Here is a 26,014-nt window from a genome sequence, read left to right on the forward strand (position 1 = left end):
TCGAAATTAATATTCATTAAAGACGACTCAGCTCATCTCATGTGATGGAAAATAGGGATAAATCCAACTATGCCGTGATTCTATCAGTATGAGCGTTGAAAGATAATTAAATAACTTTCTAACAATGATGAGAAGGTAGATATGCCCGTATGTACGATTTTATATGATAGCGATAAGTAACACGGCAGGAGGACGGCGGTTAATATGTCACTAAAAAATAAAGAAAAAAAAAGTAAAGAAGAAGACGTGAATCATTCAAACTAAATTTACTTACTCATATCAAAATTTTATCTCTTTTTGATTTTTAAATCATGGTACACTTACTTATATTTCTTTTACTATTAAATTTAATTAGAATTTTTTAATTTTAATATTAATTTTTTAATAAATAATATTAAGAGAAATTATAAAACATCTTGTGTTTTACTTTTTGTTTGAAATAAATAATTATATAAAAAATTAATTTAATTCACTTTTTTATCAAAAATGAAAAGATATTTTTTAATTTACAAAATTTTTATTTTAAAAAATATACGTAATTTTATAATAATTTGTTTAAATTTTCTTTTTACAAAATAAATTATGAGAAACGGAATCTTCGTGATTCAACGTCAGGGCGATGGTCTACAAATATTTGAGAGGGAGTAGGTGGGAAGGAAAAATAAAGGGATAAAAAAAATGGAATTATTTGAGTTTTAATTGATATATTTTAAATTATAAAAATTAATTAATATATTTTAAATTAATTATTTATATTTTATCATTGTATTTAATAAAAATATCATGTTATTATTTTGATTAGTATCAAAAATTAATATTTTAATATAATTAATAATTATTAAAAAATTAATAACTTTATAAATTTCAATAATTATATTCTAATTTTTTTAGTAAATATATTTAAATCAAAATCTCAATTTAACTTAATTTTTAATTTTAATTCAATTTATTTTATAATTTCAGATTATATATTTTTAAGAATTAATAATTTATTTTTAATATTTTTTTCATCAATACATCTAACGTTTTGCATAATTGTAAATCACGGTGACGAGAGTAAATCATAAAATAAATTTTCCTTATTTAAAAAATTAATTAGTTATATTTATTATTTATCCTCTTACTATATTCACTCTAACTAGACTAAAATTTAATAATTAATTTAATAAAATTTTATTAGTAATTTTTTTTAGATTTATAAAGAATATTTGAAATTTTTTACACATTTTTTCCTAACATAGAGCACTAGATCATAAAGAATACACTAATTGGAAATTTGAGGCTGCAAACTTTGGAGGGTCTTGGTCAAACCTTAATATTAAAAATGTTAAATTTTATTATAGAACAAAATAGATTTTGAAACACTAATCAATTGGGTTAGTAAATTAATCACATATTAACTTTAACAAATCTCAAATGGAACAAATGTTGATAGTGTGAAACACGTGTAAAGCTAGGATTTAACCTAAAAAAAATACCAAGTTGGTAATGTGGGTGACCTAACTAGGGGATTATAGCCAATGAAATACAATAAATAAATAAAAATGAGTCCTAGTGGAAATGCAATCCTCTGTTGCATTAATACAATTTTAATAATATGAAGCAATTGTCACACCATATGAATAAGAGAGGATTGGGAAGCAATTGACATCATGGCTTAGGCAAACTTCATTAAAAAAAAGGTGGGGTCCATTCATTGCCCTATCTATCCTTTAATGTGATGACTAATGTCTATCGATAATAAATAAATAAATTTATTTGTTTTATTAAAGGTGGATATTAATTATTTTAATTTAAAATGTACTAAACTGATTAAATTAAAAATTAAAATTTTAATATTTATAAAAATTAAATTAAATTGATTTTAATTAAAAATTAAATTGAATTGAATCAGTCTCATTAAATTCGATTTGATTTGATTTTTTAATAATTTTTTTATTTTTTATACAAAATTGAACTAAATTTTTAAATTAATTTAGTCCCGTTAATTTTTTCAATTTGAACCGAATGCTACTCACTCTTTATCTCTCTCGTATCTTTCATACAATATTGCCATCAACGACCCGATTGCAAGGCCATGCTTTTTTTTTAACTTAAGAAAATCAACATTTTTTTATCATACATCTTAATTAGGTTTTACCATTAAATTAAATTAAAGTTGATTGGTTGAAACATTAAATATATAATATATTTCTTTACGGAAATTTGATATTTAGCTCCTCAGCACAATATGGAGCCATAATGCTGCTTCAGCAACTCTATCTACCAACAAGGGGATGGTGATCTCTAGGAAGATAAGGGAACATGAGAAGCCAATTTCTAGTCAAATCTAAGCTTGGTTGAGTGAGACCCAATCAAAGTAAGAAAAAAATATTCTCTCTCTATATATATACAGTGAAATTTTTTTAAAAATATTATAAATTAATATAAAATTTAATAAATGATAAATGCATTAAATTAATTTTTAAAAAATTAACACGGTAATTTTTCATCTCGTTATAAAAATTTAAATATTATGTTTAATATAAAATTAATTTTTTTTATAATATTTATGTTAAAGATCAATCAATTAATAATATGATCAAACAAAAGTAAGAAGTAAGATTGAATGAAGAAACTTCATCCTAATTTCCATGGCAATTTGGATAAATATTTAGAGTACCTATTCTAATCTAATCTATTTTTATGGATTTTCTTGTTCATTGTTTCTTTCATAATGACAAAGCTACCCCACAAGAAAATTATTCACCAATATTATTATTCTCCAACCAAATTTCCCTTCTATTCATATGATATATATAAGAATTTTCACATCAAAAATATATTTTAAAATATTAAAAAAATAAATCAAATAAACATTTTTTAACAAAAATTCTAAGCATTTTTTTAATTAATTTAATTTCCAATAATGAAGCTCAAATCTAAAAATAAAAAAGGAAAAATTCCATTACATACCAAAAAATAACCATAATGTGAGCGAATCCTCCAAGGATTAGATTCTGATTCATATTGAGAATATTAAAAACCTAAAAATTATTTTTAAAAAAAATGATGGCTCCTATTATTCCCATGGCCACCAACACCCAACCAATCAATAAAAAGAAAAATAAATTCCCAATAATACAATTATTTTAAATTAGATTCTCTTGTCAATAATTATGATTTTTTTTTTTGAAATAATAATGAAACTAAACCCACTTAATTTAGTGGGTCTTACAAACTTTTTCAACAAAGTACAACGCAAAAGATGGGCGATGAAAAATGGACGGCTGAGAAGTAATCAAAGTACAATTATTGGAGGTAGTGGGACACGTGGCTTTCAACTTATCAACCCAAAGAATCATGAATGTGACGGCAATTTTCTGGTACGGCAACTTGCATAGGACGGCGTCTACTGTGTCGTTTTCTTAGCCATTTTTTTATTTATTTCATAATAAAAGCTTTTTTGTAAAAAAAAAAACAATGATAATAATACTGTGCTTACCGGTATTACCGGTACAACAGACAAAATACGTGTCAAAATCATACAACTTCCAGAGAGTACATTGCCTCTTCCGTGACTGTCTGTTTCTTCCCCTTCCCCACTTTACCTCCTTTGTCCTAAGTGGGACCCACTCGTTTTCCAATTTTTTCCCTTTATTTTTTCTTGTGATAAATTACGTGTGCTTCATTAGATAGCGATGGATTTTATTTGATTTAATTGTATTAAAAGAAATCAATCGTACCAAAAACACATTATTAACATTAGAGAACTAAATTTCTAAAGCTTCTTATGATTTATTTTAATTTTTTAAATTTTAGTATAATAGTTATTTAAAAAAATTAATAGTAAATTTATTTCATTTCAAAATTTAATTTGATGGAATTGTATATAATTTTATATATTAACATATTATTTTTCTTGAGACTTCTATAAAATTTAATAAATTAAACTGTATTTAACTTATATGACAATTTTCAAAAGCTAAATTAATTTATTCCAAAGTTTAATCTTTATTATTATTTTTTTCAAACTAACCCCACAAGTTAATCATTCAATGCAGCAGATTTTGTTTTTTCGAAGAAATTTATTCCTTTCACATTTTATATAATCTAATTTTTCAAAGACCAGATCACCCTGAAATTAAAAAAAATAATAAAATAAAACTCTCTGCTTGTAATTATTCTTTAATAATGTACTAAAAAGACAATAATGTGGTGAATCTATAAAGTCCAATCTGGCTTTTATATATATTTATACAAATAAAACTTGATTGAAATTTTTTTTTATATGTCGAGAATAAAATTTATTGTTGAAATTCTGTAATTATTTACAATTTTTTAAGATTAATAGAATGTATTCTATGATTTTTATTTTTTAAAAAATATATAGTATTAATTATAATGTGAATTTTTTTTTTTAAAATGAGAATCAGAAGAGTAGAATTTAAAATCTCCCAAATTTACTTAAATATTCTTATGAATTTTTAACATGAAAAATAATAGGTGGGCAACATTAGAAATAAAATGTTTTATTACTAAATATATATATAAATATATATAGATAACTGCCACACAAGACGATTTCAAAGACTCGATGGGTAAAAATTACTATATATTACCATTACAAAGCCAATCTCTAACAGGTTAAACATATTTTCTTTCTGCTGCAAGAACAATAAAATTTCAAAGAGTTTGCTTATAATAATAATGATTTGGATAAAATTTTAAAATACACTTGAAATATGTCATTTTTCTAAAATTTAGGGGGCGATTAAACGGCACCGCATGGGTGGTGGTAGGTCTCAAAAGACCTCACTAGAATTTATTTTTTCTTATGTACTAAAAGAATAATAATTAAATGAAGAAATAAAAAAAAAATTAAAAGATATAATTAATTGGTGCATTCATTCATTTTTCACAATGCATTACATCTTTTTTTTAACAAAGCTACATGCCATAATTAATTATGTACATATTGCACTAATCACAAATTAGTATCAAAAGCCTACATGATCTCAAATCTAACACCCCCATTTCAATAACATTATTTTTCTTTTTTCTTCTTCCTCTTTCTTTCTTGGTCACTTCTCCATTTCACTTATTTCTTTTTCTTTCTATATACAACAACATTATGGAGTTTCATAAGATCACTATATCCAACACCGGCCTCCTATGGCTCAAAGGCTCAGGTGTCTCAGTGACCAGCCTAGCTACTGGGTTCTGCAGATTTGTGTGTATATATATAATGAAGACTTGATGAGTGGCTAGTATTCTATGATGAATCCTCCCATTGGGGATCTATGGGGGACCCCCTTTCTCCTCTTTGCTGTAGCTCTGTAACTTGCAGAAGTTGGTGGTGGTGTTGATGGTGTAAAGCTTTGAATTTTCCTTTTATTCCCATTTCCATTTCCTTTTTCTCTGATAACGCTGTTTCCATTCATTGATTCTTCTGTGTCTGATCCTTCCATTTCCTTTCTTATTTTCTTCTTCCTGAATTTCTTTGATGTCCCAACAATCTGATGATATGATCATCACCCAATTAGAAAATAAAAAATTTAATTTAGTTAATTACCATAGTAAACATATGCAAGTGGGTATTTAAAATTTTCCCAACCACCCAAGAGATTTCACCAAAAGAAATTAGACTTTAGTGGGGCAAATTTTGTCACTAAATGCGTAATCTTTGCCACTAAGCCGCCACAGAAACTGCGACGCTACAAATTTTTTATGCTAATCAAAGTGCATTTAGTGGCGATTTTTTCCTACTAAAATTTCTTCAAAAAAGGTTCGATTTGTTATTATGGGGAGAAATGAGAAATTGAGAAGAATTGGAAGAGAGATTGTGAAGAATCCATACCTTGCAACCAAGGGAACAGAAACTGAAAGAATCAAGGAGGCTACGCTCACAGACTTGACAAGTATTGGTGACACCTTTACCAGGCCTTGGCTGAGGCCTTTCATTCAAGAACACAATTCTAGCACTGTTGATGATGTACGTCTGAACTCCTGTTATGTCCAAATATTTCTGAATCTCAGAAACTCTAATCACATCATGGTACGATGATCTCCTTATCTACAACACACAAATAAACACCCATCTGTAAATGATTTTGGCCGAGAACAGCAACCAAAAATTCACAGGAAAATGTGTTGGATTTGATTGAGAACGCCATACCTGAATGGCTCTATGATCTTTGTGAAATGAGAGACAGAGAGAACAAAGGGCTCCATTCATGCAATCCAAGCAATACATATTACATTCACTCTTATGAGCATCAGCATGAAGTTTACATTGCACAAAGAAGCTTGTTTGAAGAAGAGGACGCAACCATGGCGGCCACTTGATATCTTCTTTATTATCAACATCACCTCCATCATCATCATCATCATCATCATAATCAGGACCTCCACCACCCTAAAACATACATGGGTTTTGAATATCAATGCAAGAATTCATCAAACAGAAACATTTAACAAATCAAATGTAATGACACTGATGAAACTGACCATGATTCTTCTGCTTTTGGGTTTGATTTCTCTCACTGTTGTTTCTTGATCAGTGATGATCATCTCTGGGCAGTTTTGGAGAAAGAAAAAGGAGCTTTCTTTCAATCTTTTTTCCCAGGAAAGAGAGAGAGAGAGAGAGAGAGAGAGAGAGAGAGAGAGAGAGAGAATTTGCAGTGGTGGGTGTGAGAGGATGGGGGAGGGATGTGTGAGATGTGCTTATCTTTGGCTTAAAAGTCTACCGCCGAACCTGAATCCGAACCTAAACCAAAAATAAGATGCGTTTGGATTAAGGAACTGACCTTTCTATTCTTATATTCTCCATTTTCTTTCTTTCTTTCTTTTATTCTCTTAATAATATATAGTGTCGTTTCATTATTACCCAGAAGAACCTTTTTTTTTTATATATATATAATTTTTATGAGGTGAAATTTATGCCAAAATTTACACGGACAAAATATGTTTTTGGTGGAGATGTGTTGTCTGTAGTGTTTGAAACTTGGGAGGTGTTCCTTTCAAAACGTGGAAAAAGTGGGTGAATCAGCTAAACTAGAACAATCCCATGTGTTGGATTTTAAGTTTCTGGGGGTTAATTTTACAAAGGCACCAAACTCAATCCTTGTTCGGCATGCCCCAGGAAAAAAAAAATTTTTTCTTAAATATATTAATTATAAAATATGAAATTTTAATTTAATATTATCAAAATAACAAAAAAAAAACTGTTTTTTTTAAATAGTATCTTATTTATAAAAAACAAGTAAGGTTTTACTGATTTATTAAGCCCAACTTTCTCTCGAGTCAGTCTTGTGATTCCTTCCCCTGCGATGATCAGCGAGGGGGCTTTGTTGAATATGGTGGACACTCTGAGATTAGCACCAGGCGTTAGGCAAACATTAGTGACCCTTAAACATCAGTGGAGGGAGCTTTGTCCATCACCCCCTCTCAGCTGCAGTACATTTGGTTTGTTTTTTCTACCTGCTGATCTTCAACCTCCCTGGTTTCGGTTGATGAGGTTTAGATTATGGGTCTCTAGTCTACCCTTCGCTCGACTGAATCGTAAATTTGTGGAAGAGTTTTGCGGGTAGAATCCTTCGGTTCTCCAATTTGATGTTAGCTTTAGGCTCTGTTGTGTGGTTCCCCTTGAAAATGCTTGCTCTTTTCTGGGTTCGATGAGCTTCCTTAAGCTAGTGTCCAATAATTATCCTCGTCCCTTCTTAAGCCTAACTAATTAAAATACCTCTTTAATTTATAAAATAAATTAAAATATTTTTATATTTTAATTTCGTTAAATCTAGAGGACAACCTACAAAACTAGAGTCACTATAGTGAAAATTATAGCATGAAAGAAAATTACAATTCAAAACTTGAGCCATCATCTTAGCTATTGTGGATTGGCTAACCTCCCTTACACCCAAAATCACAATATCTTTATTTTTGGGAGTATAGCCACATTTGGTCCCAACTTAGTCAAGTCTATAGAATAAATAGTTGGATTAAGGATGACAAAAAATGAAAATAAAATTTTTTTGCTATGATTGTTTTTTTTTATTATCTATAATTGTGAAAATTCTAAATTAAATGGTAGAGAGGAGGAAGGAAGAGATGAAGGAATTAACAAGGGAGGAAAAGTGGTGAAATTGTGATCAGCTGAGTTGAAGTTATTTGGGACTTCATTGTTTCTAAGTAGGGTAATTTAGATATTTTCTTGTGGATTAATTGTAAAAAAATTGAAAATTTAACTTTTATTCTCTATAATTAAAGAAATAAAATATAGTGATATTTTAATTTAATTTATAAACTAGAAAAATATTTTAATTAATTAGATCTACCTATAAAAGCAAGGGTAATTAGCCCATATGTTATATTATTTAAAATAATAATAATAATAATATATATATTTTTTAATTTTATGAATATGATATCAAAAGTAAAAGTTTTTTTAATAAAATATTAAATTTATATGAATACAGTCTTATTACATTAGTGGATTTTTGCAACTATAGCAACTTGATTTTAATTATATAGTTTTGCTTTTTAAATTTTTTTTTTCTGTGCAACTGGGGATTGTATATGATTTATGCTTGATGCATTGTTTGCACTGAGAATATCATCTACTTTTATTGTTTGCCATAGGAGATTTGAGACTGAAATGCTGAATTTTTTTTATTATCATTATATTTCTATAGTTTTAAAATTTAAGATTATTTTTATTTATTTATTTATTTATGGAGTAGATGGGAAAGTAAAAGAGTAGATTACTATGTTGAGCACTAAATAAATAAGAGGTGATGAGGACAGAATCCACTTGGTGTATTTGATAATTATGTGGCATGCCATGTATTTTCGTGCCCACTTGTTGATAGTGATTGATGCCTTCTTCTTCTTTTTTTTTTCTCTTTAATTAATTTATTTACATAGATGTGATGCCTCTTTAATCCTTTCTTATGTCACTCTCTTCTCTTTGTGTTTTTTCCTAGTTGTTATTTTTTTTATTATCTTAAAATATTATTTATTATTTATAATATAAAAAATTTTACTAATTAATTTTTATTTTAAAAAATATATTAAATATTATTAAATTTTTAAAAAATTTATTAGTTATTTATTCCGTTAATACCGGTAGTTAAATAATTTTTATTATATTTTAAATATAAAAAAATATATAAAAAAATTTCTAATAAATATTTTTATGAAATAAGCGGAGTCTTAAATACATGAAATAATTCATACTATTTGCTGAGTAGCCGTATATTTGTGGGAACGATGATAGTCATAGTAGTGTTATTTTGAGCATTTAGGCCCATTGGGCTGCTGAAGTGGCCTTCAGGTTTCTGTCTAGTTGGGCTAACCATCTTCCAAAACCCCCCGAGGAAACTTCAGTTTTATTTTAGCTAAATTATTATTTAATTTCTAAATTTTATTGATGTTTTTTTAATAATCGTGTTTTATTTTATTAGTTAATAATTAATAAATATATATTTTTTTATTTATTAAAAAGAAGGGTTTTGGAGAATGATTCATTAATTCTGAAGAGGAAGAAATTTGAAATAATAAATTTTGATGGTTCCGAGGCATCCTCGGGATGATGGTTATGAAAACAAAACAAAGAGGTCAGAAAAAGCAGGCGCAGGCACAGCCACATTCATAAGATCCCTCGCTTATCAACATTTCTATCTTCCCATTCATCCTCTTCCACCCATTTTTCGTCTCTTTAAATCTTTTTTTATTTTTTTTTAATTCTTATTCTTATTCTTAATTTATTTTTTATAATAAAAAATTAATTTTTATATACTATTATTTTTAATTTATCATATTATTAAATAATATTTAATAAAAATAAGGGAATAGAGAAATCCAAAAACATCCAAATGACACATTTCATTATCATTTCCAGCACCCAAAATCCAAAGCCAAATTGTTATCTTCCTTCGCTTCCATTTTTTAAAAACTCATATCCGAATTTTTTTAAAATAAAAATTTTCTAAATAATTTCATTAATAGGAGCAGTTTGAGTAAAATTAGTTTATTTTTTTTGGCATAATTTATTTTATAAAAATAATTAAATTAAGTTTTAAAAAATATTAATATTTTAAAATAAATTCTAGGTAATAGATTGCAAGAATCTATTACTAACCGCGTAGCATATAAAAATTATTAATAATAAAAATGAAGGTGGAAACACTTATCAGCGTCTCATCGGTGCTCTTAAAACATAAATAAAGCCAAGTGATAAGGATAATTTACTCTTTAATTTTTATGATATGAGATATTAAAAAATTTATTAATTATTTTTTATTAATTTTAAAAATTAAATATTATATTATTTAATTTATATAATATGAAAAATATATTAGTTAGTGTATGATTACGATTAATTTAATATTTAGTTTTTTATAATAAAAAATTCATTAATTTTAAAAAAATATACTAAAGTATTCATAAAAAATTAAAAATTATCATTAAGTCTTTAATTAATTTTAAAAATTAAATATTCTACTATTTAATTTTTATTATATATAAAAATTATTAATCTTTTAATTTTATAAAAATATAAACTAATTAATCAATCTTATTGAAGACATATTGTATTTTTTTAGAATTTAATGGTAAAATTGATGAGTGATTTAAAATTTTAAGAATATTTAAAAGAGAATGTTATTTTTCACATCTTTATATTTTTATTAATATTTTTATATATAAATTTTTTAATAAATTTGATTTTTTAAATTAAAATTAAATAATAAAAAATAAATTATCACATTAAAAAATATTTTTTAAATATATATTATTTTTTGTAAAATAAATAGAGGTAAAATAAATTTTTTATAATATAGATTAAAATTTTCTACAATATAAATTAAATAATAATTTTTTCCATAGTGGTGTCATTTTCCACACCTTATCTTTGAGCTCACCGCATGGTGGAAGAAGATTTCGTTCTTTGTAAGGCCGTACAATACGGCAGGATCAAGGGCCCTTGCCTAAAAGCAAAAGCCGATATGAGAGAGAAAATATTTTTAAAATATAGCAAGTTAACTATTTTTTCAAGTAAATTATTTTAGAAGAGAGCACATCTTAAATATTAAATCTTTAATATAAATATAATTATTTTCATAAATAAAATAAAATTCAGCTTATTTTATACTTTTTAAGTGATATTCACAATTAATAATTCCTCTAGTTTTATTAATTTAGTATTTTAATATTTATTTTTTAATTCCATTAAATCATTAACAAATAATATATTGTTTTAGTTTGATAAAATCAAAATATATTTATTATGCTATTGACTGATTAGTCACAAAAGTAAATGAAAAATCAAATTTTATAAATATATATTAATGTATTTTATAATAATTTCAATTATCTCAAAATTAAATGTAGTGACAGAATCTTTATAATAAAATTTAAGATATAGTATTGATTTATTTTTATTATTTATACGTAATGTGATAATTAAAATTGTATAAGTACGGTATAACCTAGGAAATGGCGCTATAAATAGAGCATCTCTTCCTCGGTCATCGTCATCATCTCCAAATTCAACCGAAAGATCTCTGCAAAAACTATCTGCTTCCATTTACAGAAGAAGTTCAGAGAGAAGCCAAATGGGATTTGAAATAGCAGAGGACAATCCATCACCATCAACGCTCATTTTCACCTACGGTACTCTCAAGAGAGGCTTCTCCAACCACGGACTCTTGCAAGATCTGATGCGAACCGGAGACGCTGTCTTTAGAGGTACATATCGAACCATAGACAATTATCCTCTCGTTTGTGGTCCCTACAGGGTCCCATTCCTCCTCAATCTCCCTGGAGCTTCCGGATCCAATCGTGTTACCGGCGAATTGTACGCCGTAACTGCTAGAGGGCTCACCCGTCTCGACGAGCTGGAGGGCATCACTCGCTGCCACTACGAGAGATTACCGATAATGGTGGAACCGATTTCGGCAACGGGTGATGGTGAGGGAAAAGCGTGTGCGGCGGAGGCGTATTACGCGCACAGGAGTTACGCGGCGGAGATGTGGAAGAGGAACGGAAAGAGGGGATATGTTGTGTACGGGGAGAAGGAAGCGAAAGGATATGTGAAGAGGAAAGATAGGCCTCAAAATCTGAGCTTCTTAGATCAGATTCATGTTTTTGTAAGCTCTATTGATGGTAATTAATTGAAAATTTCAAATAACAAGAAAGTAAAAATTATGTGCCATAGCCATAGCGATAGCCGTAGCTTCCTCCCTTTCTCTGTTTCGAATCACAGAGTTGATGTAAAAGCAAAACCAAGAATCCTATCTTCATCTGTATCTTTTCTTGTTCTTCAATTTCTGAGAATGCAAGGAAAAAAAATTTAGTATTTTAATTAGTGATTGGTGCCTTGATGTATGGAGGGTGTTTGTTTTCTAGTAAAAGAAAATAATTTTAGGCCAATTCCCTTCAATTACTCAAAGTATTGAAACAGTTTTAGATGATGAAGCAACACAGTTACATTCTCATTTGATTTCATTTCAGTAGAAAGGAAAATAGTTTCTGCAATTTTAAACAAAATCAAAATTTTTCAGGGTAAGTTTTAAGTTATTTAACAAATTGGTATTTGTATTAAAATCAAACACTTAATAACTAGTCCGTCTAAATTCAATCAGTCTGTTTAAATGAGATTTTTTTTTCATATATAATTTCGATATATAATTCCATCAAATAGATGAAAAGAAGAAAAATAAATATTAAATACTTGTTAATTTGGGAAACATTATATATTATATAAACTATATTTTAATTTTTAAATTTTAGTATAATTAATAAATTAATTTTTATATTTTAAAATTAAAATTTTAAATTTATATATATTTAGTTTATTTAAAATTACAGTTTTTTTTCCTTTTCGTTATAGACAAACATTAAATTTAGTAGGTAGTCAAACATTAGAAAATATAATTTATTTTTAAAATATATTTTATAAAAATCTATTAAAAGTAAGATGAATGAATGAAAATTTTAATTGAATATAATAATTTACATATAAATTAATAGAAACTTAAGTATTATTCTAAACAAAAAGTAAAGGTAAAAATTTTAAATTCTAATGGATGATAAGAAATGGATAAAATCTTAATTTTTTAATATTTCTGATTTGAAAAGGGATAAATTAGAAAAGGATAATAAAAATATTTTCTGAAATTTAGCGAAATAATTATAAAAAGATTTAAATATGAATTTTAAAAATATAATAGTCAATTCATTAATTTTAAAATTTAAAAATTAAGATATAATTTATTCGGTTAAAAAGATTATAACAACATTTTAATAGGAAAAATGAATGGAACAAACTCCTATTTAGATGAAGATCTAAATATTTAATTTTAAAATTATAAAAATTAATATTTTAATTATATTAAAATGTTAATTATACTAAAATTTTATAAGTAAAAAATAATTTAACCATTCTTATAGAAAAATTTACTATTTAATTTTTAAATATTATTATTATTAATAAAGTCAATTCATTGATTTTAAAAAATCTATCAAAACACCTTTATATTTTTTTCATTAATAAAATAAAATTTTTATTTACTTTTATTATTAAAAATATAATAAAAAAATTTAAATTATCTCATTTTTAATAATTTTGAGAAAAAATAAAAATATTTTAATTAATTTTTAAAAAAATAAAAATATTATAATAAATTTTTAAAAATACAGAAACTCATTTATTAATAATGACAACATAAGGAGTTTTATTTTAAAATAAAATAAAATTTTAAAAATTTTATCTTTTATTCATCATTTAAAAAAAAAATTTTAACAGAAAAAAAAACAAATAAGACAAATAAGACAGAAAGACGCTATTATTATCAAAAATAAAAAATAAAAACATTTTAGTAGAATTTTAAAATAAAGATACTGAATTATTAATAATAACAATATTCGAGTAAATAATAAATTTTTATTAATTATATCACAAAATAAATAATTTATATAAATAGTATTATTGACGGGAATTGAATGTTGAATGATTCATTAAAAAAAAAAATACAATACCATTTGAATGCTAATATTATTTGTGTCATAACATGTTTTGTAATTAATAATTTCTAGAAGACAGACAGACAGACAGACAGGTTAGGATATAAAAAGAGAGTCGGCGTGTATATTCCACAAGATTCTTGTGCGCTTCATCCATAAAGGTGTTGCCAAACTTTCAACTTTTCAACATTTCTTTTTTCATTTATACACCACAATTATAATTAATATCATATGTTATTTAATCAATCATATGAAAGTTGACAACCTTACATTTATAATTTTAATTTTAATATAAAGATGTTTGTCGTTAAATTTATAAACTCAAACTTATAAATTAAAAAAAAAAAAATTCAAATTCACATGAAAGGCCTGTTCAAGCATAATCCCAATCACTTGGCCTTTAGATCCTCAAAAGAATAATAAAAAACCACTGATTTTTGCCTGCAGCATCTGGATTCTCTTCCACTTGAGATTTATTTTTATTTGTTAAAAAATCAAATAATTTATAATAAGGCATATGTCACTGATATCATGGGGAGATTAAAAAAATAATGCAAATGAATAATAAAACAAAGATTAATATAGATGATGCACATACCAATGAATAATAATAATAATAATATAATCCAAGGATTTGATCCCTTGCTAAGCATCAACAGACAACAATGTCAAGAGTCTAAACAATTTGCATCAACAGATAAAATTTAATTCATGTAATATAATTCAAGAAGAAATTTAATATTTTTATTATATTATAATGATAAAAAAGCTTTTAAAACAATTAAATACTTTTTTTTTTTACTAATATCTAAAATAAACATTAAAAAAAAAAAAAACTTTTATTTTTTTTTCTTTTAAAATCATTTCAACCTCTCCCAACCTCAAGCCAAACATGGCCTAAGTTGAGACCACAGGACCAGCCAAATAAATGGTATTATACAAGAAGAATGATACAAACAAACAAGATCACAAGTGTGATTGCCTCAGAGTTTATCTAAAAACTGTGGTGTATCAGACTCTGAGCAATGCATCTTCCATATAAAATGAGTGAGAAGAGAAGACTCACTGATTCTCCAAATATTCAGTAACATATTAATACAAACAGACAGATATACCTCCCTCTTCAGATTAAGAAAGAGTTGCTGCTCTTGCAACATCCTTTGATATCTCAATCCCTGATTCAATCATCACAGCATCCAGGTCAGCTGATACCAGGGTTTTTTGGCTCACTAGGGGGAAAAATAAATTCAGTGGGGCCTTGCATAAAATAAACTTAATAACGTGGGGGCAACCAGAGAAAAATATATTTATAAAATATACCTTATTTTTCTGCAAATTCATTGGCTTCAGTCAGTTGCTGTGTCCTGCAATATCATAAAGCTTATGAGTACACAGCTACTATTTATACAAGCTAAAATTTAGTTACAAAAGAATTGCTAATCAACTTCACTAACAGCCTATTAACAGCTGATAATCAAATGGATTTCACCTACCTCATTGAACATTCACTACGGTACAAATGTAAAGCATGCAACAAAAATTTTGCATTCACGTTCCAGCTTTGCCCTTGTATTTTACCTCTTGCAGATGGCTCCAAGAAGCCACCAAATATTTAGAGTAGGGTAGGTTAGCTTTATGTTGACTTTGGTGTCATATGAATAAGAGAAAGTAGAGAGAAAAAGAGAGGGGTTGGCTCTTGATAAAGAATCACAGTCCAAACCCCCAGTTATAGATAGATAGAAAATATCTTTAACCTTGGGCTATAGAATGGACTCTAAACCAGGCCATATAATGTTCTCTATCTAAGTTGTGTGGGTCCAGATCACTATTCATCAATTATAAGACTAAAGTTCATATATATATATTAAAATTCCTCTCAGAAACTTTTTCGACTGGAAATAACAGGAAGTAAAAGGGCATTTCGTAATGATTCTATGAAAAACTGCATTTTCTTTTGATGATTCAAGGAAAAGTTTTATCTAGCCTCACCCTAAGAACTAAACCTTTTTTTCTTCAAGAGAAAAGGGAAAGTGCAAAACATATTGCCCCTCTCTTTTTTGGGAAACAAAAACCTTGCAATTTTTGTAATAGCAATTAGAAAAGGCAACATAGTCCACGAAATAAAGCTTTCTTTGTATGCTGCTAGGGGCATAGGTTCAAACCTACCTTTTACCTAAACTGCAAGTGCCAGACCATTTCCCATGAAGACCAGGAAACAAAAAGATAAAACAATATAATTCAAGAGTAAAAATGCAAATTTCTCATTCTGGTCATTCAATAGCACCTTCTTAAGCTAAAATCGTAGATAGTTTTGAAAAATTACCACATTGATGTATGACCGATACCAAGCCCGTTGCAGGTAAGTATCATTCCTTTAAATCTGGCAAGATATTCCTGTGTTGCAATAACAAAATTGATTGAGACTGGTTAAAATTCAAACCTTCACACCAACTTAAAGATGTATGCATTTGAATCCTGAGATTGATGGTATCATCAAATTCTTACCCGTAGAGTGTACTTATCAATCTCATATATTCCAGTTAAATCATAATCAGATCGTTTAGCTGGATCACTCAACACTGCACCAAAAAAAGAGAGAGAGAGTGTGTGAGCAGAAGTTTATCACGCACCACCCCGTATCACCTTTCTACTTTTATACTGCATTGCTGAATATCATAAAACCTTAAAATGCATCAGATATAAGCTTTAAGCCAATAGAGAATGTTGCTTGATTTTTCAGACTAATTTTCTTTATCTATAAGGAACTGTCCTACTTCTGCATAGATCACAAACAGGATCCTAGAGCCTTTCCCCAAGTCTATATTTCAGCATTTTGCAAGAAATAACACATGAAAAAAATAAATGGATATCTACCTAAGACCAGTAATCCTGTAAGAGGACCACAAACCACAAATTAATTTTTCCTGATTCACTAGAAGTAATAAACATATTATCGCATAGAGAAAGTGGGCCTTCGTGCTTGTCATACATAAGCATTACCTTTGTAAGCTTCATTGATCTCCTGAAATTTTGCAGTAACAGTACTATCACCTCTGTGTTTATCAGGATGCCACTTCTGTAGATAAACGAAAATATCATGAAATGTCTTGTATCAATCCCACAGTAATTAATGAAGAAACTACTGCAATCAAGAATTGTAAAAGCTCACATAAGAAGCTGCTCATAGTAGATGCACCACTAACCAGCGCAAGCTTTAGGTAATTTAATCTTATCATCTCATCCGTTGCATCATAATCAACCTCCAAAATTTTGTAGTAATCCTGCATAGAATGAGAGTTTCCATCAGAATTCAGATGCAAGTTGATTTAGATCACACTGTCAAACAGAAACCAAGTATTTACATTGGGAACTGTGTAGACTTGTCAACTAGAGCAAATGCTTAAAATACAGAGCAAAACATCCACAGCAATTACTGAGTAAACTTGTCATTGAGTGCAAACGCATTTTGAACAAACGCTTACAGATATGCAATCCGAAATCTTCAGCAAAATGGTGACATAAAAGAAACCTTCTATGACAGGAATGAATTGTACATGATTTAATCAGTTAGAAGTTAAACAATTTAAGTACACCAAAAATAAGCTTGATTTAAAGCAAAAGGTGCAAGCAAACAGATAGATAGCTAGAAACAATCAAGCTTTTTTCTTTCACTATTTGATCATTTAAAGAAAAAATATATATATTTCATCTATCTTTCATTGCTTTTGATCTTTTCAAGGAGGTAAAACTTCCATTGCTAAATTTCATAAGAAAGAACAACAGAAAATGAATGCATGCCATTCAAAAGTAACCACCTTCACCTACAATGCTCAGATAGATGCAGCAAACTACGTATTATACTTGATTCACCAATAGAAATCATTCCAAGTACAGAACCTGCCTCCTCAACCAGCGGTTATGGGCCAACAATTCACAAGAGCTGCAAGTTTAGCAGAAAGGAGGTTTTTTTATTTAAAAAAAAAAGTACAGTTTTCTCACATGGAACTGAATAAATCTTCCCAACAACTTTCATTCAAGAATCCTCTAACTTAATCTTCATTGGTAAAACTATACCACCAAATTTCTTAAAATTGCATTGCATTGTATTCTTTGTAATTTTGTCTTGCATTTTAGCTCGACATTAGCACAAGTGATTGATCATACAAAACTAACTTGGATGAAATGAAGACATTATGACATCAGAAATATTTATATAAAAAGTTTTACTAAGAAGAAATCTGTTGTAGGCAAGTATCATAAACCAAATGTCTTTTATGACAACTTAGAGATAAATGAAATGAACTAATTAATGGAATAGCTGAAGTGAATGCATTATGTGGAACCATCAGCGATAAATCTGAAGGACCATTGCACCCTGCAGGTTACCAACCCACCACAAAAAAAAATGCAGATAATGAAATACTTGAAGAGGCAAGTCAAACATTATTCAGACAGGCTAATTGCACTTTATGCATAAGGTAACAACTATGCTTAAACCTAGAAAAATAGCCAAAGAACTAGCAAAAACAATTCAATCATATCAATGCAATAGTACTACACAGAAAAGCAAGGGAGGGGTGAAAAGAAGTAAAAGGGTTAAATAAAAAAAGCAAATGGTGAGGAGCATCATCTTCTGGAAGAAAAGCGTTTTTTTTTTCTTTGGAGCAGGAAGAATTTCATTATCAATAAGGAGAAGATGTCTATGCATCAAACTAAATTTAGCTAGCCAAAAAGTTATGTACTTGGATATACGGTCCTGGACTGTGATTTAAGTCATTATGTAAATGTAGAAAGTGAAGAAATCTAAGGTTGTGAGGAGCATCATCTTTTGGAAGAAAAGCTTTTTTTTTTCTAGGAGCAGGAAGAGTTTCATTATCAATAATATCAATAATATCAATAAGGAGAAGATGTCTATGCATCAAACTAAATTTAGCTAGCCAAAAAGTTATGTACTTGGATATAGGGTCCTGGACTGTGATTTAAGTCATTATGTAAATGTAGAAAGTGAAGAAATCTCAGGTTGTGAAATGATAGGCATGCAACGAAATTGCTAAGAATACTCATTTAATATGTATTTATGTTTCACGAACATCTGTGACAGAAAAACTCGACTTCATTTTGTACATGTAATGAATTTTAGTTCCATGCTTCTCAATGTTCAAATATAAAGACGACAATTAACTAAATCTTTGGATAGCTTAAGAGGGTTTTCTTTACCAAACTATAATATATAAATGGGGTTTTGAAATCTTTAAACTAACTATTCTTTTGCTTGCAATTTCTGAACAATCGAAGTACCTAAGTGCACCAATATGTCTAAAAGGTTACAGCTTGATCAAACCAGCTTCCTCAATGAAAACAAAAAGAAAAATGCTACAAGGCGTTTTTTCATATAGTAAATCCTCTAGTAATTCATCTATACCAAGCTCAGATGCACAAAAACTATACTTCAGAAAACAATGCACCCAACTGCAGCAACGGGATTCCAATACACAAAGCATATAGTCTCAAATTAAGCTCAGTTATTTGATTAAATATTTAGTCCATACGGCCCCACGCCATGAAATTTTCATTTCTTATTTTTTCCCTGCCCTTTCACAGCACCCACATATAAATCAATGGAAAGATAGAAACCCAGAAACAAAACTCCGAAATCACAACTGGACAATGAGAAATTATCATGTGCATCGGTTCATTCGCAAGAACAAAAGAACTAAAACCCAGTAATATATTAAGAAAAAGGAACACAAGGAGAAGGGAAACTAATTTTGTGCACCTTTTGGGTAGTGTTCTCATTGCCTTCCATCTCCTACGATTATGAGTTTAGCATGCAGATGATTTTTCGCACACTTCATCTCATGAAAGAACAAACCCAGAGGATGCTTGAAATCTTCTTCAAATGAAAGAAATCAGTTTAGTTTTCCCAGATATTTTAACTAAAAACCTTTTTTAACAAGAAAAAAAAAAAGGAAACTAGGTTTGTGTGGTGGATTTGGGTTTTTCTTGAAGGAAAAATGAAGATTAGAGGATAGGTTCTTCAGATGCCACGACTGTAACGATTTAGGGTTTTTTATTAGAAAAAAAAATAGCCTTTCTTTTAAATTTTGGGTCGAACATTTCACTGCCACAGTATCAGATAGTCCACGCGTGTCATGCACGTGAGACTTACCTAACTCTGGGTTAGGTGAGCATGGGCTTGTTTTCTTTTCTAAAGATATGAGTTTCCTTGAAAAGGCCAATCAATGGCCCAAAAATACGACAACATAAGCTCATATTAATATGAGAAAATACATGGAAACAAGGGATTTTAAGGCCCAAAGAAAAGTCACAGATAAACACCAACCCTAAAAACCTAAATTCAAAGACTCAATCTGAACCAGCAAAAGTAAACAACTTTGCTCTCTTCTGTAGCGAGATTTTTACCGATTAAGATTAGAATAAGTTTATTAATAATTTTTTTTATAAAATAATTAAATTATTTAATTGTTATGCTCTCTTATATCAATTTTCAAGGACGTTTTGTTGAATTCTTGAATCTGTCTTTGTGGTGGGAGTGGTTTAAGGGTTTTGTTTTGTGAGCAATTCCAAGCTTAGCTCCACCACTTCCTGCCACTTGCTCTTATTCTTCTGCTCAAGTCATCCTCACGAAGTGAAAAGGAAGGATAGCATTTTAATGCATGCAATCATTTACTATCGCCACCAACTCCAGGTCTGCGCCAAAAGACGATCCCCATTAATTGCTAAGCAACTCCATGCCCAAATTGTCAAAGTTGGTGTAAACGAAAGCGATCACTTATCCAACACTCTTGTCGATGTTTATGGCAAATGCGGCCTTTTTCAAGATGCCTATTACTTGTTCGACGAAATGCCCCACAGAGACCATGTCTCTTGGGCTTCCATTCTCACAGCATATAACCAAGCCAACCTCCCTAACAGAACTCTTTCCATTTTCCCTAGCATGTTCACTTTAGACAGGTTGCAACCTGACCATTTCGTGTATGCTACTCTCGTCAAGGCATGCGCCAGCTTGGGTGCTATAAGGCAGGGGAAACAAGTGCATGCTCAGTTTATTTTATCCCCATTCTATGATGATGACGTTGTTAAGTCTTCTTTGGTTGATATGTATGCAAAATGTGGATTACCCAACATTGCTCGTGTTGTTTTTAATTCTATTTTGAAAGAAAACCCGGTTTCTTGGACTTCAATGATATCTGGGTACGCCAGGGGTGGGTTAAAAGCAGAGGCTGTGGATCTGTTTTTAAGGGCGCCGGTAAGGAACTTATATTCTTGGACTGCATTAATATCAGGGTTAGTTCAGAGTGGACATGGGATTGATGCTTCGTTCTTATTTATTGAAATGAGAAGGCAAAGGGTAGATATAGTAGACCCCTTAGTGCTTTCAAGCATTGTTGGTGCTTGTGCTAATATCGCTGTACTGGAGTTTGGGAAGCAGATTCATGGCCTTGTCATAGCACTTGGCTACGAATCCTGCTCGTTTATCAGTAATGCTCTCGTGGATATGTATGCAAAATGTAGTGATATTTTAGCAGCAAAGAACATTTTTGATGAAATTATGCATAAAGATGTTGTTTCTTGGACATCTATGATAGTTGGAGCAGCTCAGCATGGTAGAGCCAATGAAGCATTAGCTTTATATGATGACATGGTTTTAGCTGAGGTAAGGCCAAATGAAGTAACCTTTGTTGGATTGATTTATTCTTGCAGCCATGCTGGTTTAGTTAGTAAAGGCCGGGAGCTTTTTAAATCCATGACTGAAGAATATGGAATTAAGCCCTCTTTGCAACACTTCACATGCTTGCTGGACCTTCTTAGTCGATCTGGGCACCTTGATGAGGCTGAGAATCTTATTAATACGATGCCATTTAAGCCTGACGAACCTACATGGGCAGCCTTATTGAGTGCTTGCAAGCACCATGGAAATACGGAAATGGGGATAAGGATTGCTAATAAGACGTTGAGCTTGAAACCTGAAGATCCTTCAACCTATGTTCTATTGTCTAATATTTATGCTGGTGCTGGTATGTGGGAACATATGTCAATGGTAAGGAAGTTGATGGCAGCTAGGGAAGTTAAAAAGGAACCAGGTTTTAGTACCATCACCTTTGGGAAGGAAATCCAAGTGTTCCATGCTGGGGAGACATGTCATCCTATGAAGGATGAAATAGTTGGTTTGCTCAAGGAGTTAGATGAAGAGATGAGAAGAAGAGGTTATGTCCCTGATACTAGCTTTGTTTTACATGACATGGAAGAAGTTGAAAAAGAGAGGCAGCTTTTTTGGCATAGTGAGAGATTGGCTGTGGCTTATGGCCTTCTTAAGTCTGTTCCAGGAACGGTCATACGTATAGTGAAAAATCTTCGTGTTTGTGGTGATTGCCATACTGTTTTCAAATTACTTAGCAGTATTGTGGAGAGAGAGATTATTGTGCGAGATGCCACCAGGTATCATCATTTTAAAGGTGGAAAGTGTTCATGCAATGATTTTTGGTGACTTTGTGATTCTGAGACTGCAAGAATTGCACATAGGAAAAGACTAATTTGGGTCCAAGTTACCTGATAAACCTTGAGGGTCTAATGCCAAATGACATTTCAAGCATTTCCATAAGACTTTGGAATGACTCATTCCATATATCCAGATGAATATGAGAAAAGAGTACTGGTAGAGAAGGGATTCAAGCTAAAAGTGATATATATTTTAGGAGGGCTCAAAATACAAGCAGATCACCACCAAAAATACTGGGACGAGGTGGGGTGATGATTTCTTGACACTTGTCAATTCTTGCTGAGTTGAGTGAAACTGCTAGTAATAATCATATAATTTTGGACAGGAAATCCGATAAAATTTTGGCCCATGAAGTTCCATTGCAATTTGCAAGATATGGACAAAGCATATTTGAGCCATTGAAGCAACCAGATTGTTTAAAGGTTCTGATCAAGATTTGGAAAAAAAAAAATGAAGAGGATATATGCCTGCAAAACAAGAAAACTGTCACTGAAACAGTTGATTGTCGCTTGAATTGCAGCTTTACTAATTCATTTAAAGTATTTTGCAAATTGCAGTATGGACCGGTATTTGTACACAAGGGATTGTGTATTTGAACAAAATAAAAATGGTAGGGTTTAAATATTTATTTTTAAAAATATAAAAATTGATTCACTAATTATAATATAATTTAATCTTATAATTTAAAAATTAAAATATAATTTATATTATAATTTAACTATCGAATTAAAATATATAAAAAATTAAATTAAAATTTTAAATTAATTTAATTTATTATTTTTTTCAATTTAAACTAAATTTTGCACCTGCCAACACATTAGATACCCATTAATCCACTTGCAAGAAGACGACAATTCAAACTAGAAACAAAGAACATAAGTCTAGTACGATATTGGTAAAGACAGCCACAAAAAAGAATCCTCAACCACAGGACAAGACGACACTCTAGGTCGAAGAAAGCAAAAGAAAATAATGATATGAAATTTCTATCTTTTTTTTTTTTTTGAAATTTCTATCTTTGCAAGTAGAAAGAAAGACGCGAGTATATGAGTAGTGGTGGTACTTTAGTTTATAAGTGATTAAATTATTATTAATTGCTTTAGAGGTATACAGCAACTGGCACTCACCTCCAAGTGGAAAAGCAGACTTGACCTGTCAACAGATTTTGTCTTCTATACAATTAGAGAGATAAAGGAGAAAGCAACCCTGTTCTTCTTCATCATTGATCAACTCCCCAAAACCGCCATCGTCAGCGCTTCACCTGGCTGCACAGTCCAATCTAAGGCCATGTCAAGGAGCAGCAACACCTCACAGGTCATAACATGCAAAGGTAGGTGCCGTGTGTTAAAAGCTTTCTTTTGGACATTATTAATTTTGGGTTGTCTCTTCTTCAGCTGCAGTTATATGGGGAATTGGGGAGAGATTGAAGGTGGAAGAGATACAAGTAGACCCACCAAATTCTTCTGAAGTTCGAGTCAAGATGCTTTATGCTAGTATTTGTCACACTGACATCTCCCGTGCCCAGGGATATCCCTTTGTGGGTGTTCTTCACTACTAATTAAAGATAAATTTTGATTTATCTTTTATTGTTCTTAACTTTTTAATTTTTGTATTTTTAGAACATTCATACTAACAATCAGAACTTCTTCATGAAAATAGAGTAATCACTAAATACAACAGTGAATTGATTTTAGAAAACTGAAATTTAATAAAAAGGTAATCAGGACCTAATCAATGTTTATCATCCCCACTGTATATATATCTTCATTGAATTTACCCTGCTTTTCTTTTTTGGGATTATCAGAGGGTTTAATATTTGGCACATTATTTGTTTCCTTTTGCAGCCACTTTTCCCTAGAGTTCTAGGGCATGAAGGAGTTGGGTGAGCTTTCCTTCTGTGCTTGTTGTAAAATTTGCTTCCAATAAATATTCTTACTAATAAACTGTGCAATTGAAGAGTGGTGGAGAGCATAGGAGACAAAGTAAATGGGCTAAAAGAAAGAGATATTGTGATGCCAACCTTCATTGCACAGTGTCAAGAATGCGAGAATTGCACATCAAAAGAGACTAATCTGTGCCTGAAATTCCCAGTAAACCGCAATGGTCTAATGCCAGATGGCACCTCAAGAATGTCCATTAAAGGCCATAAGCTGTACCAGTTGTTTACTTGCTCCACATGGACTGAATACATGGTTATTGATTCCAACTACGTTGTTAAGATTGATCCAACCATACCTCTGCCTCATGCAAGTTGTTTATCATGTGGGTTTACAACTGGGTTTGGAGCAGCTTGGAAGGAAGCAAAGGTTAAAGAAGGTTCTAGTGTGGCTGTTTTAGGCCTTGGTTCTGTTGGGTTAGGGGTACGTTTCCTTCAAATGCTCTCTTGATTTTTGGTTATAGTTGTTTTTTGTGTGATTAGAAGTTAAAGAATTGCAGGTTATAGAAGGAGCTCGAATGCGAGGGGCAGCTACCATAATAGGTGTGGATAAGAATGGAAAGAAAAGAGAGAAGGGACAAGCTTTTGGAATGACACATTTCATAAACCCAGAAGAATTTGATAAACCCATTTCACAACTGGTGAAAGACTTGACTAGTGGAATAGGAGTGGATTATTGCTTCGAGTGCAGTGGTGCTGCACCATTGGTCAATGAAGCTCTTCAAGCCACTAAAATGGTATAAATTCCCTTTTGTTGCTTTTTTTATTGGGTACAATTAAGTGGTAGGCAAATGATGGTGATTACTTGTTTTGTGATGATTGTTAGGGAATAGGGAAGGCAATAGTGGTAGGTGCTGGAAGTGAAACTGTGAAGATTTGAGTTCTGGCCCTTACTGGCAGGCAGAACTCTAAAGGGGTCCATTTTTGGAGGGCTCACAATAAAAACTGAACTTCCAAAAGTGCTGGAAAAATGCAAAAACAAGGTAATGAGCCAAGCACACCTCAGAATTTCTAAGATTTATATTGCTGCAATTGCACTCAACTCAGATTTTCAATAAGCATAGATGGATAATGTTCGAATTCCTGACAAATTTTATTACTTTTGGACAGGAATTCCATCTTGATGAGCTTTTGACTCATGAAATTTCATTGCAAGACATAGACAAAGCATTTGAGATGTTGAAGCAACCAGATTGTTTAAAGATTGTTATCAAGATTCAGTAGTTCTCAGCTACAACCGTAGAGCATGTCTGCCCTTCAATAAAATTTTCTGCAACTCTATCAGAGAACACTGGCCATCCATGCAAATAAATTGGCGTAAAAGCTGTAACTAATATCTTTAAAATGGGGGTACATGTATTAGGGTGTCAGGATTAAGCTGTTCTCATAAATCCTTGTAGTTGGATAAATGATTTCGTTGGCATGGAACTAGCAAACAAATAAAATGAAAAAAGATGCCATGAACTTTGCAACCCACTAGGAAACCAATGCGGTTTTTCGACCGAGTACAACATTGTATTGCAATATGACACAAAAAAACTATATAATATTAC

General features: G+C 30.1%; 5 protein-coding genes across 10 annotated transcripts; 3 read left to right on the plus strand and 2 right to left on the minus strand.

The window, feature by feature from the left end:
• Positions 1 to 4,870: 4,870 nt before the first annotated feature.
• On the minus strand, positions 4,871 to 6,695 carry LOC110621886 (protein RGF1 INDUCIBLE TRANSCRIPTION FACTOR 1). Its single transcript, XM_021766164.2, has 4 exons — positions 6,490 to 6,695; positions 6,158 to 6,397; positions 5,840 to 6,055; positions 4,871 to 5,498 (listed from the first exon to the last, which is right to left on the minus strand). Exons 1-4 carry the CDS (start codon positions 6,550 to 6,552, stop codon positions 5,247 to 5,249), a joined length of 771 nt encoding a protein of 256 aa, XP_021621856.1. The 5' UTR covers positions 6,553 to 6,695; the 3' UTR covers positions 4,871 to 5,246.
• Positions 6,696 to 11,500: 4,805 nt separating this feature from the next.
• Positions 11,501 to 12,346, plus strand: LOC110622136 (putative gamma-glutamylcyclotransferase At3g02910). Its single transcript, XM_021766541.2, has one exon. The coding sequence runs from the start codon at positions 11,595 to 11,597 to the stop codon at positions 12,150 to 12,152; it is 558 nt and encodes a 185-aa protein (XP_021622233.1). The 5' UTR covers positions 11,501 to 11,594; the 3' UTR covers positions 12,153 to 12,346.
• A 2,472-nt stretch (positions 12,347 to 14,818) lies between these two features.
• On the minus strand, positions 14,819 to 20,094 carry LOC110622271 (dnAJ-like protein slr0093). 6 transcript variants are annotated; one of them, XR_002489071.2, is made up of 8 exons: positions 19,781 to 20,094; positions 17,830 to 17,944; positions 17,174 to 17,285; positions 17,005 to 17,080; positions 16,510 to 16,583; positions 16,328 to 16,398; positions 15,325 to 15,368; positions 14,819 to 15,233 (listed from the first exon to the last, which is right to left on the minus strand). XR_002489071.2 is itself a non-coding variant. In XM_021766733.2 (7 exons), the coding sequence occupies exons 1-6, from the start codon at positions 19,808 to 19,810 to the stop codon at positions 15,326 to 15,328; spliced, it is 372 nt and encodes a 123-aa protein (XP_021622425.1). In that variant the 5' UTR covers positions 19,811 to 20,092; the 3' UTR covers positions 14,819 to 15,179; position 15,325. The 6 variants fall into 6 exon arrangements, 2 of the variants coding, with proteins under 2 accessions (XP_021622425.1, XP_021622426.1); XR_006351859.1 differs by having other exon boundaries at positions 17,820 to 17,944; XR_002489074.2 differs by lacking the exon at positions 17,830 to 17,944 and having other exon boundaries at positions 14,819 to 15,179; positions 19,781 to 20,093.
• A 291-nt stretch (positions 20,095 to 20,385) lies between these two features.
• Positions 20,386 to 23,146, plus strand: LOC110622463 (pentatricopeptide repeat-containing protein At4g14050, mitochondrial). Its single transcript, XM_043959644.1, has one exon. The coding sequence runs from the start codon at positions 20,678 to 20,680 to the stop codon at positions 22,511 to 22,513; it is 1,836 nt and encodes a 611-aa protein (XP_043815579.1). The 5' UTR covers positions 20,386 to 20,677; the 3' UTR covers positions 22,514 to 23,146.
• Positions 23,147 to 23,592: 446 nt separating this feature from the next.
• On the plus strand, positions 23,593 to 25,937 carry LOC110622636 (8-hydroxygeraniol oxidoreductase-like). Its single transcript, XM_043960018.1, is given in 8 exon segments — positions 23,593 to 23,855; positions 23,920 to 24,062; positions 24,370 to 24,407; positions 24,483 to 24,885; positions 24,962 to 25,198; positions 25,288 to 25,338; positions 25,340 to 25,444; positions 25,572 to 25,937. Coding segments are annotated over 8 exon segments (1,134 nt in total). The 5' UTR covers positions 23,593 to 23,812; the 3' UTR covers positions 25,686 to 25,937.
• The last annotated feature ends 77 nt before the right edge of the window (positions 25,938 to 26,014 follow it).

The sequence above is a fragment of the Manihot esculenta genome, chromosome 9, assembly GCF_001659605.2.
Source record: "Manihot esculenta cultivar AM560-2 chromosome 9, M.esculenta_v8, whole genome shotgun sequence".
NCBI lineage: Eukaryota > Viridiplantae > Streptophyta > Magnoliopsida > Malpighiales > Euphorbiaceae > Manihot > Manihot esculenta.

Coding starts and splice junctions, on each gene's coding strand:
- LOC110621886 (XM_021766164.2), bottom strand. CDS start 6,552: ATGATCATCACTGATCAAGAAACAACAGTGAGAGAAATCAAACCCAAA. Junction 6,398..6,489: donor CCAAAAGCAGAAGAATCATG/GTCAGTTTCATC, acceptor TGTATGTTTTAG/GGTGGTGGAGGTCCTGATTA. Junction 6,056..6,157: donor AAGATCATAGAGCCATTCAG/GTATGGCGTTCT, acceptor TGTGTGTTGTAG/ATAAGGAGATCATCGTACCA.
- LOC110622136 (XM_021766541.2), top strand. CDS start 11,595: ATGGGATTTGAAATAGCAGAGGACAATCCATCACCATCAACGCTCATT.
- LOC110622271 (XM_021766733.2), bottom strand. CDS start 19,810: ATGGAAGGCAATGAGAACACTACCCAAAAG. Junction 17,081..17,207: donor ATTACCTAAAGCTTGCGCTG/GTTAGTGGTGCA, acceptor GTTTATCTACAG/AAGTGGCATCCTGATAAACA. Junction 15,369..16,327: donor ATCGGTCATACATCAATGTG/GTAATTTTTCAA, acceptor ATGATATTGCAG/GACACAGCAACTGACTGAAG.
- LOC110622463 (XM_043959644.1), top strand. CDS start 20,678: ATGCATGCAATCATTTACTATCGCCACCAACTCCAGGTCTGCGCCAAA.